Source organism: Meriones unguiculatus, chromosome 7, assembly GCF_030254825.1.
Source record: "Meriones unguiculatus strain TT.TT164.6M chromosome 7, Bangor_MerUng_6.1, whole genome shotgun sequence".
Taxonomy (NCBI): Eukaryota; Metazoa; Chordata; class Mammalia; order Rodentia; family Muridae; genus Meriones; species Meriones unguiculatus.
The window spans coordinates 3,286,850-3,304,301 of record NC_083355.1 but is presented as its reverse complement, the minus strand read 5'-3'; the positions used below and the strand labels follow the sequence as shown (position 1 = coordinate 3,304,301).

Here is a 17,452-nt window from a genome sequence, read left to right as displayed (position 1 = left end):
CAGAACCTTGATCTAGAGTGACCCAGAATGTTCTGGAAGCTCCCAAGGTCCATTTTCAAGACAGGAAAGTAGCTATGATGAAGAGGCCATCCTCGGCACTGGAAAGGTTAGGGGTGACGGGCAGCCGAGTGCAGCCTGATGCTGTGACAACACTTTCCCTGCACAGCTTGTGACAAGCGATTCTGATAGGCCACGAGAGGCCAACATGGGGGGCTGTGAGGGAGGCCAAGGGGTGCTCTGGGGCTCCCTCTGCACCCATCTCAACTGCCATAAGTGTTGGTGAGAAGTGGCCCTCACACTGCCCTCAGGTGGACTACAAACCGACGGAGCCGTCATTAAGGGCCACGCTGGAGAATGCCACGCTGGAGCAGGCTGTGGGCCTTCTCAGGAGGGTGAATGGTTCCTGCTACCTGTCTGTGAAGATCAACACTGAGGGTAAGGCACCAGCCCACACCTGCTCAGCCCTCGGTCCCCTGCTCTGACCCTGCTGCACCCCAGAACCCAGGCCTATCAAGACTGAGGCAGTTCAGCCAGTCTCTCCCTGACTCCCCCAGGCTCCTAAAACAGGAACCGTCCCTCCACCCCGGGCCTAGCACCAAAGTGGCTTCCATGGTTCCTCCCACTCTCACATTCTAGAACCTTCCTCTTGTAAGTGCAGGGGTCTGCAATCGTCCACCACCGATGTGTTCTTTTATCAGGGTATAAGAACCTAATCCAGGACCTCGATGCCAAAGTGGTGACCTCCGGAGACTCATTCTACATCCGGGTCAACCTGGCCATGCAGAGGAAGGGCGAGGGGGAGCTGCATGCGCACTGCAATGATATCCTGCACGTCACCGACACCATGTTCCAAGGCCGCAGCTGCTGGCACGCCCATCGCGTGAACCCCTACACCATGAAAGACGTGGAGTCCGGCACCGTCCCCAACTATTCACAGTGAGTAGCCGCTCGAGGATGGCGTCTGCCTGGCTCAGCACCATGTCCAGGTTCCTCCTGCCCAGGGGGCCTTCCAGAATCTGCCCCGCCTTAAAGCAGAGCACCTGCCCGAGAATAAAGAGCAGAGGAAGGATTTAGCTCTATAAGCCCTCCTGGTGGTAGGGCCTCCCTTACCTACCCTGGCTGCTCAGTAGCCCCCACGGGACCCGTGCAGGACCATTAAGTTAGCATGTTCTGGCCTGGACTAAGGCTTGGGAGAGTCAAGGCCCCAGTCTGTGAGCCCCGGCATGGAGCACTCCTGTCCCCAGCCTATGCGTCCCTCTGGGCCCTGAGGCTGCTCAGTCAGGCTGTCAGAGTGTCTCTTCCTCCGTCTGCTCAGGGCGCAGCGGCAGCTCCTGGCCCTCATCCAGGACATGACTCAACGGTGCACAGTTCCCCGAAAGGTGAAGCCCTGGTGTGGTCCCTGGAATGGGCTGGAAGCGGTGGGATGCTGTGGAATCCATGCGGGGAAGTGTGGACCGCTGAGCTGAGCGGGGCAGTGTCTGGACCCTGTGTACCCACCAAGCCCTCGCAGGCCCTGGAATGGCCACGTGACCACAGCAGACCTCATGCTCAAACCTGCTCCCGCTCCTCCTCTCCCTCCCGGCCTCCTGTCACGGCCTCACCTCCCTGTTCTTGTCTCCTCTGAGGTCGGGAACCTTGTTCTCTTGGGACACAGAGCGCCTTTCACTTTGAGCACCCATCTGTCCCTGAGCAAGGTGCTAGGACATTCCTGCCTGGGGCACAGCAATGCTAAGTCGGGAGGGGGCCTGCTCTTCTCTCTGCCTTTTGCACCCCACCCCTCCCTGCAGGGCCCTGTTGCCCGAGGCCCCTCCCCTGCCTCCCACCCCCTGATGTGGGGCCTGGGAAGCTTGGTCCCTCTGTAGCACAGCCTGATTGTTCAGAGGCTGCTCTGGATCTGCTTTTGTGGCAGGGTGCCAAAGTAGGGAGGGGGTGCCAGGCCCCAAACCCAGTGCTGGTGGCTGAGCCTCATGTCTTTCCTGTCTCCCTGTTCCTCCTGTGACAGCCTTCTGGAGGAACACAGAAGTTAGTACGAATTGTTAGTGTGGACAAAGCCAGTGTCAGCCCTCTGTCTTCATCCTTTGACCACAGCCAGCTGGACTCTGGCAAGGAGGAAGGTGAGGCTTGGCCAGTTGGCATGGGGGCCATGTGGCCATTGGGGGTCACTTCTGGGCAGTACCATCAAGGCAGTCTCTCACTCAGGCCATGGGGTGCTAGTATTTATTTGCATAGGTTTTGTGTGTGTGTGTGTGTGTGTGTGTGTGTGTGTGTGTGTGCCGAGCGCACAGCTTGTGCATGCAGTGCCCCTGGAGACCAGAAGAGGGCATCAGATCCCTTGAAACTTGAGTTACAGGTAGTTGTGAGTTACCCCATGGGTAATGGGGGTTGAACCGTTTCCTCTGGAAGAGCAACCAGCTCTTAACAGCTAAGCCGTCTCTGCACCATCCCTCGCCACACACACTATGTCTTTTATGGATCATAATAAATGTCCACATCCTCTGAACCAGCTGAGCAACACATTTGCTATCCTTTAAAACGGCCACTCCACTGACCCAGTGGAACTGTGCAAAAGCTGCTAGCACTGAAGTGCAGAGTCTGTCTGGAACAGTGAAAACTAGCAAATGCCCAGAGTCATAGAGAGGAAGGTCACTATCTGATCAGTGTGTGCACACGGCCACGCTGGAGGTCTGACTGCTGTGAGCTCCACGGCTAAGGCGGCAGGATGAAGCTGATCAGAAGCGAGTCGGTGGAAGATTAACCACTCGTTTTCTTTAAGAAAGTTTGGGTGGATCCTGAGGCTCAAGAAGCGAGTCTGTTGTCAGCAACACTTATGCTCTTCTAGAGGACCCAGCTTTGTTCCCAACACCCAAATTTGACAGTTTACAACCGTCCATAACTCCAGTTTCACGGGATGCAATGCTGTCATCTGTCCTCTGCAAGCACTGGCACACACACACACACACACACACACACACACGTGAAACACTCAAACACAAAATAAAAATAAATCTTTTAAAAATTAAGTTTGGTGCTGAAGACAGGAACAACATAGATAACCCAGGAGAGGAGCAAAGGGTCCAGGAAGGAGGAGGCTGAGGATCCTGTGACCTGAAGGGCAGGGCTGAGCCAATGGGGAAAGGAGGGAGAAGAGGATGAGTGAGGGGAAGGAGGGATGGGGCGAGAGGCAAGACCCCTACACATCCTTCCTTCGGGAGGAGGGGTCAGGCTCCTCCTGTCCTCAGAGGCTCCTCCTGGCGAGCTTCGAGCCCGGTGGCAGCTGAGCACAGTTAGCGGCATAGACGCTGAGAATGTCTTTGTCTGTCTCTCCTGGGAGAGCGGGGCAGGGACACCGGTGGGAGGTGCTCACAGCCTCTGTCCTCCACAGGCAGCTCCAGCGTGTGCTTCTGGGCAGAGAGCTGCTTTACCCTGGCGCCGTACACCCTGGTGCACCCCCACAGGCCTGCCCGGCCCCGGCCTGTGCTCTTCGTGCCCAGAGTGGTTGGGAAGATCCTGGGCAAAAAGCTGTGTGCCCTCCAAGGTTTTAAGCGGTGTCCGGCAGGTACGTGCTCCTCTGCCACGTGGCCAGAGGCTGTCTGTTCTGGGACAGCAGCACTCGGGTGTCGGTAAATTCAGGGACACCATAACAGAGGGCCGAAAACTGGGGAGACTGAAGGGGACAACTGTCTCAGCATTCCCAGGATGTCCTCAGCGGAGCCCACTCTCGGGGCTGCATGTGTGGGTCCTCCCTGGCTCATCAGCACCTTAGGGCTTCAGGGCATCCCCACTCCCATCTTGGCTTTGGTCATTGCTGCTCTTTTTCTGTCCACGTGTCTTTGTCTATACATGTCCTTCTAGGGTCCATCATAGCCCAGGATTGTCTTTCCAAGGGAGGCCCATCCTTGTTTCTGATGGACACTGGTGGGGTGGACCACTGTTTCTCCCTTCAACAGTCATGTTGAAAACAGGATGGACTCCGCAGGGTAGCATGGCTGGAGGGTTCTGTAAGTTCGCTGCCAGCTACCTGGCAGCTTCATGGAAGTGCTTTCTAATCCCCAGGCCCAGGACTCAGGAAAGGCTGACTGACAGGGATGAGAGACTCTGTGGGGAGACTGTTCTACTCTTGACTTTCAGAGGACAGGAGGAAGCAGGCACCACCCATGTGGCTTCTCCACTGAGTGCCTCCCTTGGCCAGCCTCCTGGGGAAAGTGGGAGAAACTGAATCCCGGGAGCCCATGGGTTCCTCTAGAAATGGTCGCCTGGGTGTAGCTGGGGCAGACCAGGGGGACGAAGCTACACAGACGTGGACTCTGTACTTGTCCAGGGAGGGAGGGACATGAAGGGCTGGCTGACAGGGGCAGAAGGGAGAGAGGTGGTAGCTGCAGTGGTCCAGCTGGCCAGCCAGCATGCACAAAGGCTCCCAGAACGTTGGGCCAGGGCCCAAGTTTTTACAGGAGAAGGGGTTTCCCTCACACTTGATCTTTGAACATCTTTCTAATGCAGGTGGAAGATGGAAGGCCTGGTGGGAGGGTGTTGCACTGGAACTTGGGGGGCCTGGGCTGGGATGTGGACAGCTGGGGTGCCTTGAGAGACAGGCTCGGAGGAAGGCAGCGCCCTTCTGACCACAGTGGGCCGCGAGGGCCTGCTCAGGAGGGCTCCAGAATGGGCTCTCGCCGTCAGCACGAGGACATGTGTGGCTGCCTTTCTCTACTGCGTCGCACTGCTGGAGTTTGACAGTACCACTCACACACATGCACAACAGAACATTGCCCAAAACACTGACCAGCATCCCCTAGGGCCAGAGCCATGCTCGGTGGGAAAAGGGGATTTAAGGGACTGGTGGGATCCCCCTGGAGCATGGGCAGTGACGAGGAGCACTGTCCCTCTGTCCCCTGCCTGCACATCTATGGGTCTATCTCTCCATGCCCCTCCATCTACCCTGCCCCCAATTTCACCGACCCAGAGTCCACGCATGCCATCCCATGGCTCCGGGTGGGTGTGCCAGCACACTTGTGGTTGGAGGTGGTGTAGGTTTTCGTGTGGCCGCGGCAGGAAGCTTCTACTGAACGTGGCCGGAGACCCCTAGGTGGGGTGTCCAGTGGGGCTCCCTCAGATCCATATGTGACACATCATCTAATGTCACCACCAGAGTACCTGAGTCAGGAGGAGTATATCACGTGGAGCCAGAGAGGGGCCATCGTCCAGGAGGGAGAGTCAGCAGGTGACCGCCACTGGCTCACCCGGCACGCCGTGGAATCCCTCATGAACACGGTAATGAAGAGCTGGAGGGGGTTTGGCAGCTCCTGCCAGACTTGGGGAGTGACTTGTAGCACCCTAGATACCCAGCTTCATGCTCTATAGGAAGGACACAGAGAGACCCACCATCCTCCTGCCACTTGGGCGTCCACGTGCTGAAGCTCTGGAACACCCTTAGGTGGGCCTTTGGGCCTCAGCTCTCTTAACTTGGGATGTGATAGATGTTTATTGATAAATGGAGACATTAAGGCTGTCACATTTTACAGCTCTCAGCAAACTGTCAAGTTTCATACTTCCACAAGGAGCAGGAAAGACACAGACACATAGACCATGGAGGGTGACATTGTCTGATTCTTAAGGCTTGCACTCCATGCCAAACCTATCTCAATGCGAAAGGCTTGCAGCTCCAGATTTCCCCAGGGACAGATCAGGTGGCTACTGCCCTGTAAAATGCTCAGCGAGCGTCCTATGCACATCTCGCTCTGAGTGTCTTCTGCACAGCCCTGTGCTCAGCTGCACAGGGCCCCTCACTTCCTCCCAGACCCAAGGCCATGGGCTTAACTTGCTTCTCTGTGCCCTCCCAAAGAGCACCCATGCCCTGCTGGATGTCCGGCTGGACAGCGTCCGAGTCCTGCACAGAATGGACATTTTCCCCATCATCATCCATGTCTCTGTCAATGAGAAGACGGCCAAGAAACTCAGGTAGCTGTTGGATGAGAGCTGGGCAGCGGGGTCTAAATAGGTAGCTGAGCTGTGGGAAAGCTTGGCACGTGCCTCCAGAACACACCAGGGCTTTCTGTTCCAGTCCCAGTCATGTGTCCCTACAGCCTCAGGCGACAGGCCCAGCCTGCCCTCCCTCAGGAGAGGACCTGTCCCCTGACCCAGCTCGACTAAAGCTGCCCAGTGCCTGAGGCTCTGAAGCCTAACCCCACCTCATCACTTGGTTCTGGCGGGGCAGACACCCTGCCGTCCCTGTCCTCTGGGAAGTGTGACGTGCTCTTACACACCCCATTAGTGGACCACCTGCAACCGGGCCCCAGCTTCCCTGGACAGGATGCCCATGCTGGTGCCCAAGGGTACACGCGGGGTCCTCGCCAGGCCCTGGCCTGGATGCCTACACGGCTCTGTGCCGGAAAGCCAATGGTGCGCTTTCCCGGCTACCTTGCTGTCCTCAGGCTGAACATCTCTGCTCTGCAGGAAGGGCCTGCAGCGGCTGGGCAGCTCGGAGGAGCAGTTCCTGGAGGCGGCCCGGCAGGAGGAGGGGGAACTGGACAGGGTGCCCTGTCTGTACAGCAGCCTGGCCCCCGACAGCTGGAGTGACCTGGACGGCCTGCTCAGCTCTGTGCGCCTGGCCATTGCTGACGAGCAGAAGAAGGTGGTGTGGACAGAGCAGAGTCCCTGCTGAAACCCAGACCTGCTTCCGGACTGTGGCCTCCACCTGCCTGTTAACACTGCCGGCAAACCACCCCACTTCCTTCCGGTGAGGGCCTCCCTCAGGTGCTCACGGCAATCAAGGTGTAAAGGATGGAGCCGCCTTCTCGTACCATGGCCTGCGCTCATGGAGGACAGGGGGACATTCTGCTACACTGCTGCCCTTCCTGAGACCTGCTTGGGGCCAGGGCCCCAACCTCCTGTGGTAACAGAATAGCTTCCTGGGGACTGTCCTTTCTTTCTACACTTCTGATGTCAAAGGAACCTTGGAAGCTCACTGGAACAGTCCTCCTGGCCCGGGCAGGGGCACAGCCTCTGGCGAGCCGTGGGCGTGGCTGACTCTCCTCAGCTGCCACAGACACTGCCCAGGAAGTTGGAGGACAGTGGCTCTTCGACTCACAGCTTCTGTGTCCAGCCCCAAAGGCCAAGTTGCTTTGGTAGGTGTCCTGGACAGAGCCAATGGACCCTCCCTGAGTGAGGAACTGACTGTCAAGCTGACATGACCCCAGGTCCTTCTTGGGGGTCATTACACCCCACATGGGTAAAGCTACCACCTAGCCATAAGCTGAGTCATTTTGACAAGTCTTTGAGTCTCAGGGCCTAAGATCCAGTGTGCTACTATGAAGTTCTGTGAACTATTATACTGTTGTGAGGTTTTCTGAAGCCAGGGCCCACGGTTCTCGCCGCCTCCCATGATGGAGTTGATGGGGGCAGAGGGAACGGACCCTCTCTTTCCAGGTTCCTAGGCTATGCTTGACCCCTGGCCAAGTGGAGGAAGTGGAGAGCTGGGGCCAGATGCTTGCTGTCACTCAGAGAGAATGAAAGGCAAGAGACGGAGCACTGTCACGCCCTGTCCTCCACGGGCACCCTCAGAAAGGACAAGCGAGCCCAGAAAGACCACAGGATCAGACTCCTCCCCTCAGAACCAGTGAGAATCCCGGCTAAGTGTGCACTTGATAGGGGTAGGCTGAAGGCAGAAGCAAGCCCAAGGCCTCCTAAATGCTTCCTCCAGGCCAAGGTCGGTTAAAGTAGTCAGCGTGGTCTGCCTGCTGCCAGCGAGGCACACAGAAGCCCCGGGCTCCGCTCAGGCCTGAGAACATCCACGGCTTCCCCAAACCAGAGGGCTTCAAGCCCCCTGCATCTGCAGGTCTCCAAGCTCACCCATCAAAACTTGGGGTTCTGCCCTGCCCAAGCATCCCCCAGAACTCCTGGGCCAGGGAACACAGGCACGAGGACTGCAGAGTTCCTGGTGCGGTAGCGACACAGAGAGCGCATGCCCAGTGTCCTCCACAGGAGGCAGGAAGGACACCTCATATGACAGAGGGGCCCTCCTCAGACCCTGCCTCCACCGGTCCCTCCCTTCGTGTCCCCGAGGCTGGCTGGTGCCCCGGGGACCGTCAGAGCTCGTTGTGAAGAGGCTGGCACTGAGGCATGAGCTTCGTCTCCAGCACCCCGTCAGGGGCGCACACCCAGGGGTCATGGGTGTCCCACTGCCACTTAACCAGCTGAGCTCTCAGCAGCTCCAGCACCTGAGCGAAGCGCGGGTCGGCGGCCAGGTTGTGTGTCTCTCGGGGGTCCCGGCTGACATCATAGAGCTCCCAGCGCTCCCGGTAGTAGTAGCGGTGGAGGTCCTTGTACCAGCCTGTGGGCCGGCCGGCCGCGGTGCGGTTCAGGATGTCCTGGAAGGTCGGCGAGACATAGAAGTCCTGGTCGATGGGAAACGGCATCTTGAAGCTGAGGTTGTGAATGAGGCGGAAGTTCTGGTGGTGCACGGAGCGCATGGGGTAGCTCATGGTGACCTCATGGTGGCTCTGGCTGCTGAAGACAGTGGCCCACGGGGGCTCTGTCTCCAGCGCCGGCAGGAGGGACCGGCCCGTGAGCTGGATCGTCTTGGAGCCAAAGATGGCGTAGCTGGGGTAGGGAATGGAGAACCAGTCCAGGATGGTGGGGGTGAGGTCTGGAAAGGAACAGCCTCTTAGCAGGGGTCCACGAGGGGCACGGAGACGTTCAGGAGGGCTGAACCTCAGCCTCTGTGGAAATCCACTAGGATCAGATCAACAGTGGGGAGGGACTCCTTTGGGCCTCTCCTGTCATCACTGCTCACCTCCAGCCTGTGAAGCCGATAACGGTGTAACCAGAGGCCCTGGCTTGCTCATAACTAAAACTTTCTAAAATCCTATGGACCAGAAGAGCCCTGGGTAGGGAGGGCTCAGTAGTCGCTCTGGGCTGGTCACGTGGCTCCCTCACTCATGGTTTAGGGCCACATGGAGAGGTAGGTCCAGAGCGGGAGGGAGCCTATCCCATAACCGCTGAGAAGAACGCAGAGGTTCTTTCCAGTGGGCGGGGCACAGAAAGCTGCCTGGGCTGGTAACTCAGCCCATCCATTCCCATAGGTGCAGGCATGCTTGCTCATTCGTGGCGGGGGGCTAGATCACCAGGCCCTCTCAGAGCTGACTCATGAGAGGCTCTGGATCCTGAGGAGAGAGAGACTGTTCTCAAGTGGGTAACCCACAGCCCACTGGTACCACCTGGGACCCCACCAGACACTCTGGGGGGTCATGACATGACAGGAACAAGCCTCCTGGCCAACTCTGATTCTTATCACATAACAGAGGAGGCCATCTTGTCCCCACCTAGGTGGAGGAGGACTGCCTACGCCAGGGAGCACTCTAGCCCCTAACCCATGGCAGTCCCACTAGACCTCACTTCTCCCCTCCCATGAGACAGACAGACAGACAGACAGCCATACCTAGAAGGCTCACATAGGCCTCGCTGACCTGGCCCCATCGTTGTGTGTGCTCTGGGGATGACACCAGCAGGGGTTCGGCCGTGCCGGGCCAGTACAGGTTGGTCCTGCCGCTGGGAAAGGGAATCCCGTTGTCGGACGTGAAGATGACGAGGGTGTCATTGAGCACACCGGCACCTCTCAGCTCCTGGAGCACCAGCCCTATCCCTGAGGATGGGAGGAGGGAGAAGGCTCAGGCACACGCGGCCATTCACCCCAGGCTGTTTGTGGCCCTCAAACAACCCTTTGATCCTTCCTGCAGGCGCAGCCTCTTTGCACAAACCACAAACCTCCTGTACTTGGGCACATGGCTTCCAGGGACCTCTCATCCCTGTGACACAACTGCTGTCACACTAGGCAGCCGCTACTGCCCCAGGCTGGCGTCTGTGTTTTAGAATCTCGAGTCTGTCCCATGGAGCAGAGAGAGACTGCCTGGGTGGGACACCGCTGTTAGGGACCTTCTAATACCAGCAACAGGGACAAGGTACCACGGCGTCTCCTGCAGGCAAGACACGCCCACAGCAACCTGTGAGCTTCTTTAGAAAAACAGACTTAGCAGATATAAGTTAGGGATCCTCGGAGGAATTATCCTCAAGTCCTCAGGTACGCCCTCCTCAGGGAAACCAGGCACAGGTGCTCACTTCTGTAATCTCAGCTCTCAGCGCTAGACAGGCGGAGGCAGGAAAATTGGGAGTTCAGGGACAGCCTGGGCTACCTAGTGAATTCCAGGCTAACCTGAGCTATAGCAAGACCCAGTCTCAAAAAGTCAAAAGTTTTCATTTAAAAGAGAAGACACGGTACTGGAGGGCTGGCTCAGAGGTTAAGAGCACCGGCTGCTCTTCCAGAGGTCCTGAGTTCAATTCCCAACAACCACATGTTGGCTCACAACCATCTATAGTGAGATCTGGCGCCCTCTTCTGGCCTGCAGGTGTACATGCACTACAGAACATGGTATAAGTAAGTAAATCTTTAAAAGAGAAGGCACCAGGGAGATCGCTCAGCAGTTAAAGTGCTTGCCACGCAAGAGTGAGGATCGCAATTTGTATCCCAGAAACCCACATAATTGCCAGATGGGTGAGAGAGCGTGCCTAGACTTCCCGGAAGGCAGAAGCGGGCCACCAAGAGCAGGCTGGCACAGAAGACCAGCTCTGTCAGCAAGCTCTGGGCTGACTGACAGGCTCTGCCTCAGGAGATTTCCAACAGCAACCTCAGGCCTCCTCATGCACACACACATTTGCACACCGCACACATGTGAAAAAATATGTGTGCGTGCACACACATACACACGAAAACAAATAAAGAAAAAACTTAATAAAAAGAAGAGATGGCTGAAGAGGTTTTTCTGTGGTTACAAGCACTGGCTGCTGCTCTTTCAGAGAACCCAGGTTCGATTGCCAGCCCCCACAACCATCCGTAACTCCAATTCCGAAGGCGTGCTGCAGCTCTGTTGGCTCCCATGGGCACTGCACACATATGAGGCACTTACAATCAACTCGGCAAAATGTCCACACACGTAAAGTAAAAATAAACCAGAGGAGCTACAGACAGAAAGCTGAGCAGGTGACGCTGGAGCGATGTGACCACGAGCCAAGGACACTGAGGCCTCAGAAGCAGAGACTCACACCTTCAGCTCCCACCCTGGCTCCCACTGTCTGGGGGACCCACCCCCCGGCCTGGCTGGGTGTCCCTGGCCTGTGATGAGAGAGACAGCCTCGGGGGACCCACCCTGGTCCATCCGGCCGATGGTGGTGTACTGAGCCGCCAGGTCTGCTCGGGCTGCTGGGGTGTCTGGGACGAAGTAAGGCACCTGAGGAGGAAGGCAGGGGAAAGTGGCTGAGAGAGGATGGCGGGGGGACAGGACAGGATGGGACATGGACGACGGGGACCATCTCCAACTGGGTAGGAGGCAGGGCGCGTCCTTCCCCTGATCCCCCATGAACAGACTAGTCAATCCAGCTTTACTCTGCAAGCACTTCATCTCCAGGGTCCAGGGCTCCCTCTGCAGCCCGCACACAGGACCCGGAGCCCACTAGCTCAAGCCTCCTTGCACACATTAAGCTGCATCCTGGGGACAGGGCTGCACGCTCTAAGGAGGCCTGGGCCCTGGGCGGAGGGGAACGGGTTGCATGCCTTGGAAACATCACAAGGGCCCCTCCTACCATCACGTCCTGAGGGCTGTAGGTCTGGGGAGTCCAGTCTGGAATGCGCCCCATGCCACTCTCCCCATTGCCAAACTTCTCACAGAAGGCTCCGTACTGGGGCTGGGAGTGGCCGCAGCGGTGGGGGTCATGGAAAGCCACATAGAGGAAGAAAGGCCTGGGTGTGGGGGAAGAGACTCGGTGGGGGTCAAGGCCAGGCCACTGCCTTGGCCCTGGCTCAGAGCTCCTGTTCTTGGGAGGCACACTTTGGTTTAGCTTACTAGTACAGGCAAGTCACCCTGTCTCCCTCGCTGCCTCAGCCTCCCCCTTTCTCCTGGGTACTTAGAACGTTTTCTTCTGCCCCTGCCACAGCCAACTGTGCACCTGGGATGACAGCCTGAGTCCTCTGTGGAGAGGGAGAGCAGGGCAGAGCCCTCCGTACCTGTGATCCCGAGTCTGCAGAAATTTCTGGACTAAATGCTTGATTCTGGTGATGTTCCGCCCCACCTGCAGCACAGAGCTGTTCTCCTCAGTGAATGCAAAGTCAAAGGGGTACACCGTCTGCGGGCCCACGTGCTTCTTCCCAATGATGCCTGGGGGGGGGCGAGAGAAGAGCCCACTGTGTCCCCTTACGCCGCCCGAGCCCTGACAGCGCGGCTGCTGCCGATGGGCAGTTGGGAGCCTTTGGCCTGGTTCTCAGGACCAGTGTTCGGGAAGACCACGAGAGCTACGGGTGACTCGCAGCCCTGGGCAGCCCTCGCGCCTGCATCCTGCCCTCAGGCCCACGCCTCTCCGGCGTGCCCGCTGGGCTGGCTGGGCAGCAGGTCACAGAGCTGAGGTCACAGGCCTCCAGCTTTGGCTGGGAGGGGACAGGGAGGACCACATGCCCCGCCCAGGCCTCACCTGTGCGCACCCCGGCCTGGCTGAGCAGCATGGGCAGGCTCCGCACCTTGTCGAAGGAGCTGAAGTGGTGCATGTCCTGATGCAGCCCGTACATGCCATTCTGATGCTGCAGAGGAAGACGCCGCCAGCCTGGCTCCGACACCGAGGCTCACCCGGGACCCTTCGGATGCTGGCCCTAGGGGAGCTCCACCCCATCCTCCCCCTCCTGGGACAGCGGACACCAACAGGGGGGAAGGGAGCAGAAAGGGTGTGCCCAGCGGCAGTGAGCCTGCGCCAAGCCTGGGCCCAGCTAGACCCGTCTCCAAAAGGTCGGGGGTTGTGCCAGATAGCTCATCTGGGAAGGCGCCCAGCCTGACGATTCCCGAGCGCCATCCCTGAGCGCCATCTTCCAGAGTGAGGGAAGAACCGGTTCCCCCAAGCTGTCTGTGAGCTCCAGACTCACTGTGAAGCACACAGTGTGCTCATTTCACTCACTCACACAATGTAAGTTTAAAATGAAATCTGAAACTTCAAAACATAAAGCCCAGAGATAGCGTCTCTGTGTGCAGCCCAGCTGTCCTGGAACTCGCTCTGTGGAGCAGGCTGGCCGTGAACTCACAGAGCTGCCTCCCCAGTGCTGAGATCACAGGCAGGTGCCCACAAAGGCGATTTAGTAAATTCTGGCATGGCTACGAGAAGCAGATCCCGCAGAGGTGGTGACCTCGGTGTCACAGCCGGGAACCAAAGCCGAACAGCGGTGATCCACCTGCAGGGGGCCCTAGAGTGGTTAGATTCAGAGCGCGGCGGGTGTGGCAGGAACGAGGAGGACAGAGTCTCGGTTAGAGCAAAATCTCGAGGTGGATGATGGCTGCAGCCATGTGAGCATCACACCAGGGAACGTGCGCTGAAAAACTGCTGAGATGGCAAATTTTATGTTTTATGTACTTTACCATAACAACAAAAAAGGGAAGCGCCTGCCAGCGCCTGACCCAGCACAGATCCCCAGCTCAGGGCTGGACAGCGGGTGGGCAGGCCCTGTGCCCAGCACCTTCCCCACGAAGCCATGCTTGGCCAAGCCCCACAGTGACCTGTGAGTGACATTCACGGTTCCCGAGTCAGACGAGGACACTGAGGCCCTGAGAAGCACACTGCTTGCCCGTGGCCCCAGACGGGCAGAGCCAGCTGAGCCCAGAGCGGTGAGGCAGAGCCCTGGCTGCCCTGAGATGCCCCCAAGGATGCAACCCTCAGGCAGCACGTCCAGGTAGGCAGTCCCTGCGACAGAGGCCCAGGCCCTAGAGTCAACCCCCCACTCCCCCTGCCTCTCATACCTGGGGCAGGCCAGTGAGGAGGCTGGCCCGGCTGGGGGAGCAGCTGCTGACGGAGGTGAAGGCGTTGCGGAAGATGAGGCTGCGGCGGGCCAGGGCATCCAGGTGAGGGGTGGCGATGGCACTGTTGTTGTATGCGCCGCTCTCAAAGCCTCCATCGTCCGCTGAGGAAGTCAGAGCAGAGGCCATGTTGGCGGGGGTCAGGAGGGGGAGTGTGGGGGCTCCCAGCATACTGCTGCAGAGGCCTGGTCCTGTGGTGCTCAGAACCAGCCACCCCCAAGGCAGGACACCTGAGGGGTTTGATGCCAGGCGTGGCGACACAGGATTGTGAGCGAGCACGGACCAGGCAGGCAAGGCCCCTGGGTGGATGTGTTACCGGAAATGACGAAACCGTGGCTTACATGGAACCCAGCACGGGACACACAGGAGGGAAGTCAGCAGCAGGCTAGTGTGGACAGCACAACACCCCAACCAACGTGGTGTCCACGCAGGCGTGGCTGAATGTAATCACCGCGGCTGCTGGGCCTCCGCGCTCTGCAGACACCTCGCAAGGTGGCAGCCAGCCAGGAGAGCCACGCCCAGGCACAGAGGAGGGGTGCATGTGCGTAGCACAGCTCTGCCTCTCCCCAGAAGGCTACAGCCCTGAGATTGTTGGAAGCCCAGAGGGGCGCCACGCGGCGCCACGGCCACCACGGCCACAGCTGGGCAGCGGAAATGCGGACAGGCCACCCAGATCGCACACCTTTCCCTCTGCCCCGCAGGAGTGGCCAGCAGGGACACCCAGCAGTAGCTGGCGGGGACCTGGCGGGGACCCCAGGGACAACACCTGCCTCAGAGGCCATCCTTGAATAAAGGCCAGCTACCGTCCTCCACCCCGCTGGAGGTGGGCAAGAACCAGACATCTGGGCAGGAGGGAGGACAGGCAGGGGGACAGGCGGGAGGACAGGTGGGAGGACAGACAGGAGGACAGGCAGGAGGACAGACGGGAGGACAGACAGGACAGGCAGAGGGACAGACAGGAGGACAGGCGGGAAGACAGGTGGGAGGACAGACAGGGACAGACAGGGGGACAGACAGGAGGACAGACAGGAGGACAGGCAGGAGGACAGACAGGGACAGACAGGGGGACAGGCAGGAGGACAGGTGGAGCGTTGTGCCAGGTTGTGCACACACAGGTCTCAGCACCCGCCTATGACCCTGTCACAGACTGAACTGTATCCAATGTTTAAGGGTTAAATGAGGGTGGGGTCCAATCCAACAGGACCGTGGCATTTCTGTCATGGTGGGAAAGAGATGGTTGCCATCAACAAGCCAAGAAGGCCGCCCCAGCACCGGATTGAGGAGCTGGCTCCCTGGTCCAGTCTCTTCATACTCTGGGGTTGTTAGAAATACACTTGCTTGTTAAAAACCTGGCCTGTAGTCTGTAGTGTGTGTTTAATCTTTATTTTGTGGGTATTCTGCCTGCATGTACACGCATGTGCGCCACCTGCCTAGAGGGCCCAGAGACCCAAACCGGGGTCAGGTGCACCAGAACTGCAGTTATAGATCGCTGTGAGTCGCCATGCGGGTGCCGGGAACTGAACCTGTGTCCTCTGGAAGGGCAGCAAGTCCTCTAAACCGCTGAGCCATCTCTCCAGCCCAACCTCTTGCGTGTTTGCTGTCTAGGATGTCCCAGCTGAGACAGGACCTAAACTCGGAGCCACCGAGTGGGCTCGGGAGGCCCCGGCAGCAATCCTACGCGATGGATGTGAGGAGACCTTCACTGGTACCCCGGGAGAGGCGGGGCGGTGGCCGAGACAGCACTGTTTATGTTACAATTAGCCAGCTGGCCTGCCCAGACACCGCAGAGTTTATCAGAAAGCGTGGGTCTGGCCCGGGGCCAGACCTCAGAAGGCCCGGGCTGTCCCAAGGCAGGCACTGATCACCCAAACAGGAAGTCTCGTGAATGCTGGAGGAACTTGGTGGTTTCGAAAAGGGGCTGAGGGAGTTTGGGTGGGCGATGGAGCACTGTACCTTTGGGCCTGGAGGAAAAGGGACTCACAGTCTCTGTTCTAGAACCCTCTCAGGGGTCTGTGAACCTCCTAGCTCTGAAAGGCCGCCCAGCATAAGCAGCTAGGGCCCACGGGGTCTCCCTGGCAGCTGTGAAACAGATATGGGCGTGCTGGCCCGGACCGGGGAGGGCAGAACGGGAGGTCTCACTAAGCTGAGTCACTAGGAAGAGACCCGCAACAGGAGGGATGGCAACGGGGTTGCAAGGGAACTGGAACACACGGGGCAGCCCGGACCAGATCCGAGTGGCCGCTTCTGGGGGAAGCAGCAGCAGCAGCAGCAGCAGCAGCAGCAGCAGCAGCAGCAGCAGCCGCGGACGATGCCGTGCCAGAGACGGCGGCACTCACCGACAATCAGGAGCACGTTGCGCGAGTGCGCGCCGCAGAGTCCCAGGACCAACAGCAGTACGCATTGGGCCGGTCCCAGGCCGTGCATGGCGGCGACGGACAGGGTAGGCGGTTCCGGCCCGGCCCCTCCCACGGTCACGTGCACGGTAGGCCCCGCCTGGGTCCTGCCCACTCCGCCCCTGAGATTCCTGCGGACGCAGCTCCGGCCAGGTCTAGAGACCCCGAGCCTCCGCGTCCGGTGGGTGAGTCTGGGTCGGTGGAGTGGAGAGAGGGATCCCGTGACTGGGTGGACCGGGGTCACCAGGAGCCGTGGACGGGGCCAGCGCTGGGTCCCCGGGTTCGCCCTACTCCGGGCCCGCCCGCTGCCGTGTCCCGTTGGCGTTCGGGCCGCCCTCAGCCTCACTCCCAAGTTCTCGGATTTGCTTGTGTTCCCCGCTGGGACCTCAGGGTCCCCACTGGACCCCGGGATCCCGCGCTAGCGGCGGCGTGTGGATGGGGAGGAGAGGATTTTGTCCAGAGTGCTACATCAAGGGCTGGGCGTGCGAAACAGTGTGCGCGTGTGTGTGTGTGTCCCCATGTGTCCCCCCGTGCCAGGATCTTAGCGGATGCTGCGCACCTAGAATTAATTCGGGAGTTCTACTTGGTCTTTGGGAAACAAACTAGAACCTTCAGGCCCCCATCCCACCCCGGGATATAAATGTCACAGATGGATGCTGGGTAAATTCTGACTTCAAGGATGTGAGCCACCCCCGCCCCCATTCCTCCAGCTGCGGTGCTCAGTGGGTGGAGCCCTTCCTCCGCGGTGGGCCTCCGTGGTGGTGAGGCGCACACTTGTAAAACTTGGCTCCCCGGGGTCGCCGCCCACACACTGCCAGGAGCCCGCAGGACCTGCAGCTTCTGGCTGTCACACACAGGTTCCCTGGGGAGGGGGTAAAAGAAAAGAACGGATCCTTCAGAGGTGAAAATGTAGTAGTCTTTCGGCATCCCAGGAAGAACTAGTTTGCCAGGTTTTGTTGATAGGACAGAGACACCGAGGCTTGGGGACAGTGGGTTGAGGGGCAGTGGCCAAGAGAAGGGAATCCTCAGTCCAGGCCCATGTGCACAGATTGCTGGCTTCCTTTTCCGGGTCTCCATAGTTTGGTGAAGGTGGCCACCTGCCTCAACCAACCATCCCAAAAGCCAGACTCGGCTCCTGATGCCCTTGGAAGGGGCCTGCCACCTTTCCCCACTCTCAGCCCCTGAGTG

At 58.9% G+C, this 17,452-nt stretch overlaps 3 protein-coding genes across 10 annotated transcripts in view; 2 read left to right on the top strand and 1 right to left on the bottom strand.

Moving 5' to 3' along the window:
- Positions 1-6,655, top strand: part of Card14 (caspase recruitment domain family member 14) — a 29,283-nt gene extending 22,628 nt beyond the window's left edge. For 2 of the 4 annotated variants that reach the window (XM_021639638.2, XM_060386282.1), the window contains exons 15-22: positions 309-435; positions 699-936; positions 1,316-1,379; positions 1,626-1,694; positions 2,003-2,114; positions 3,383-3,556; positions 5,144-5,265; positions 5,837-5,956. In XM_021639638.2, the coding sequence (XP_021495313.2) occupies positions 309-435; positions 699-936; positions 1,316-1,379; positions 1,626-1,694; positions 2,003-2,114; positions 3,383-3,556; positions 5,144-5,265; positions 5,837-5,956 (1,026 nt within the window). Of the gene's footprint in view, positions 1-308; positions 436-698; positions 937-1,315; positions 1,380-1,625; positions 1,695-2,002; positions 2,115-3,382; positions 3,557-5,143; positions 5,266-5,836; positions 5,957-6,447 lie in introns of those variants that run through there. The other 2 variants (XM_021639645.2, XM_060386283.1) reach the window with 2 other exon arrangements.
- Positions 5,458-16,341, bottom strand: Sgsh (N-sulfoglucosamine sulfohydrolase). Of its 3 annotated transcripts, none has more exons than XM_021639703.2 (8): positions 16,208-16,341; positions 13,815-13,975; positions 12,508-12,613; positions 12,047-12,197; positions 11,626-11,782; positions 11,192-11,273; positions 9,431-9,634; positions 5,458-8,638 (listed from the first exon to the last, which is right to left on the bottom strand). In XM_021639703.2, the coding sequence occupies exons 1-8, from the start codon at positions 16,293-16,295 to the stop codon at positions 8,079-8,081; spliced, it is 1,509 nt and encodes a 502-aa protein (XP_021495378.1). In that variant the 5' UTR covers positions 16,296-16,341; the 3' UTR covers positions 5,458-8,078. The 3 variants fall into 3 exon arrangements, with proteins under 3 accessions (XP_021495378.1, XP_021495388.1, XP_021495402.1); XM_021639727.2 differs by having other exon boundaries at positions 8,548-8,792; XM_021639713.2 differs by lacking the exon at positions 16,208-16,341 and having other exon boundaries at positions 12,508-13,252; positions 13,815-13,953.
- Positions 16,294-17,452, top strand: part of Slc26a11 (solute carrier family 26 member 11) — a 19,912-nt gene continuing 18,753 nt past the window's right edge. For 2 of the 3 annotated variants that reach the window (XM_060386284.1, XM_021639674.2), the window contains exon 1: positions 16,294-16,445. In XM_060386284.1, coding sequence (XP_060242267.1) covers positions 16,294-16,445 — 152 coding nt within the window. Of the gene's footprint in view, positions 16,450-17,452 lie in introns of all 3 variants that reach the window. The other variant, XM_060386285.1, reaches the window with a different exon arrangement.

What these genes read in the sequence shown, in the direction of transcription:
- Sgsh (XM_021639703.2), bottom strand. Translation starts at nt 16,295, where the DNA reads ATGCACGGCCTGGGACCGGCCCAATGCGTACTGCTGTTGGTCCTGGGA. An exon ending in CAACGTGCTCCTGATTGTCG is followed by an intron (nt 13,976 to 16,207) that starts GTGAGTGCCGCC and finishes TGACTTCCTCAG; the next exon opens with CGGACGATGGAGGCTTTGAG. An exon ending in ACAGCCCTCAGGACGTGATG is followed by an intron (nt 11,274 to 11,625) that starts GTAGGAGGGGCC and finishes CTTCCTCCTCAG; the next exon opens with GTGCCTTACTTCGTCCCAGA.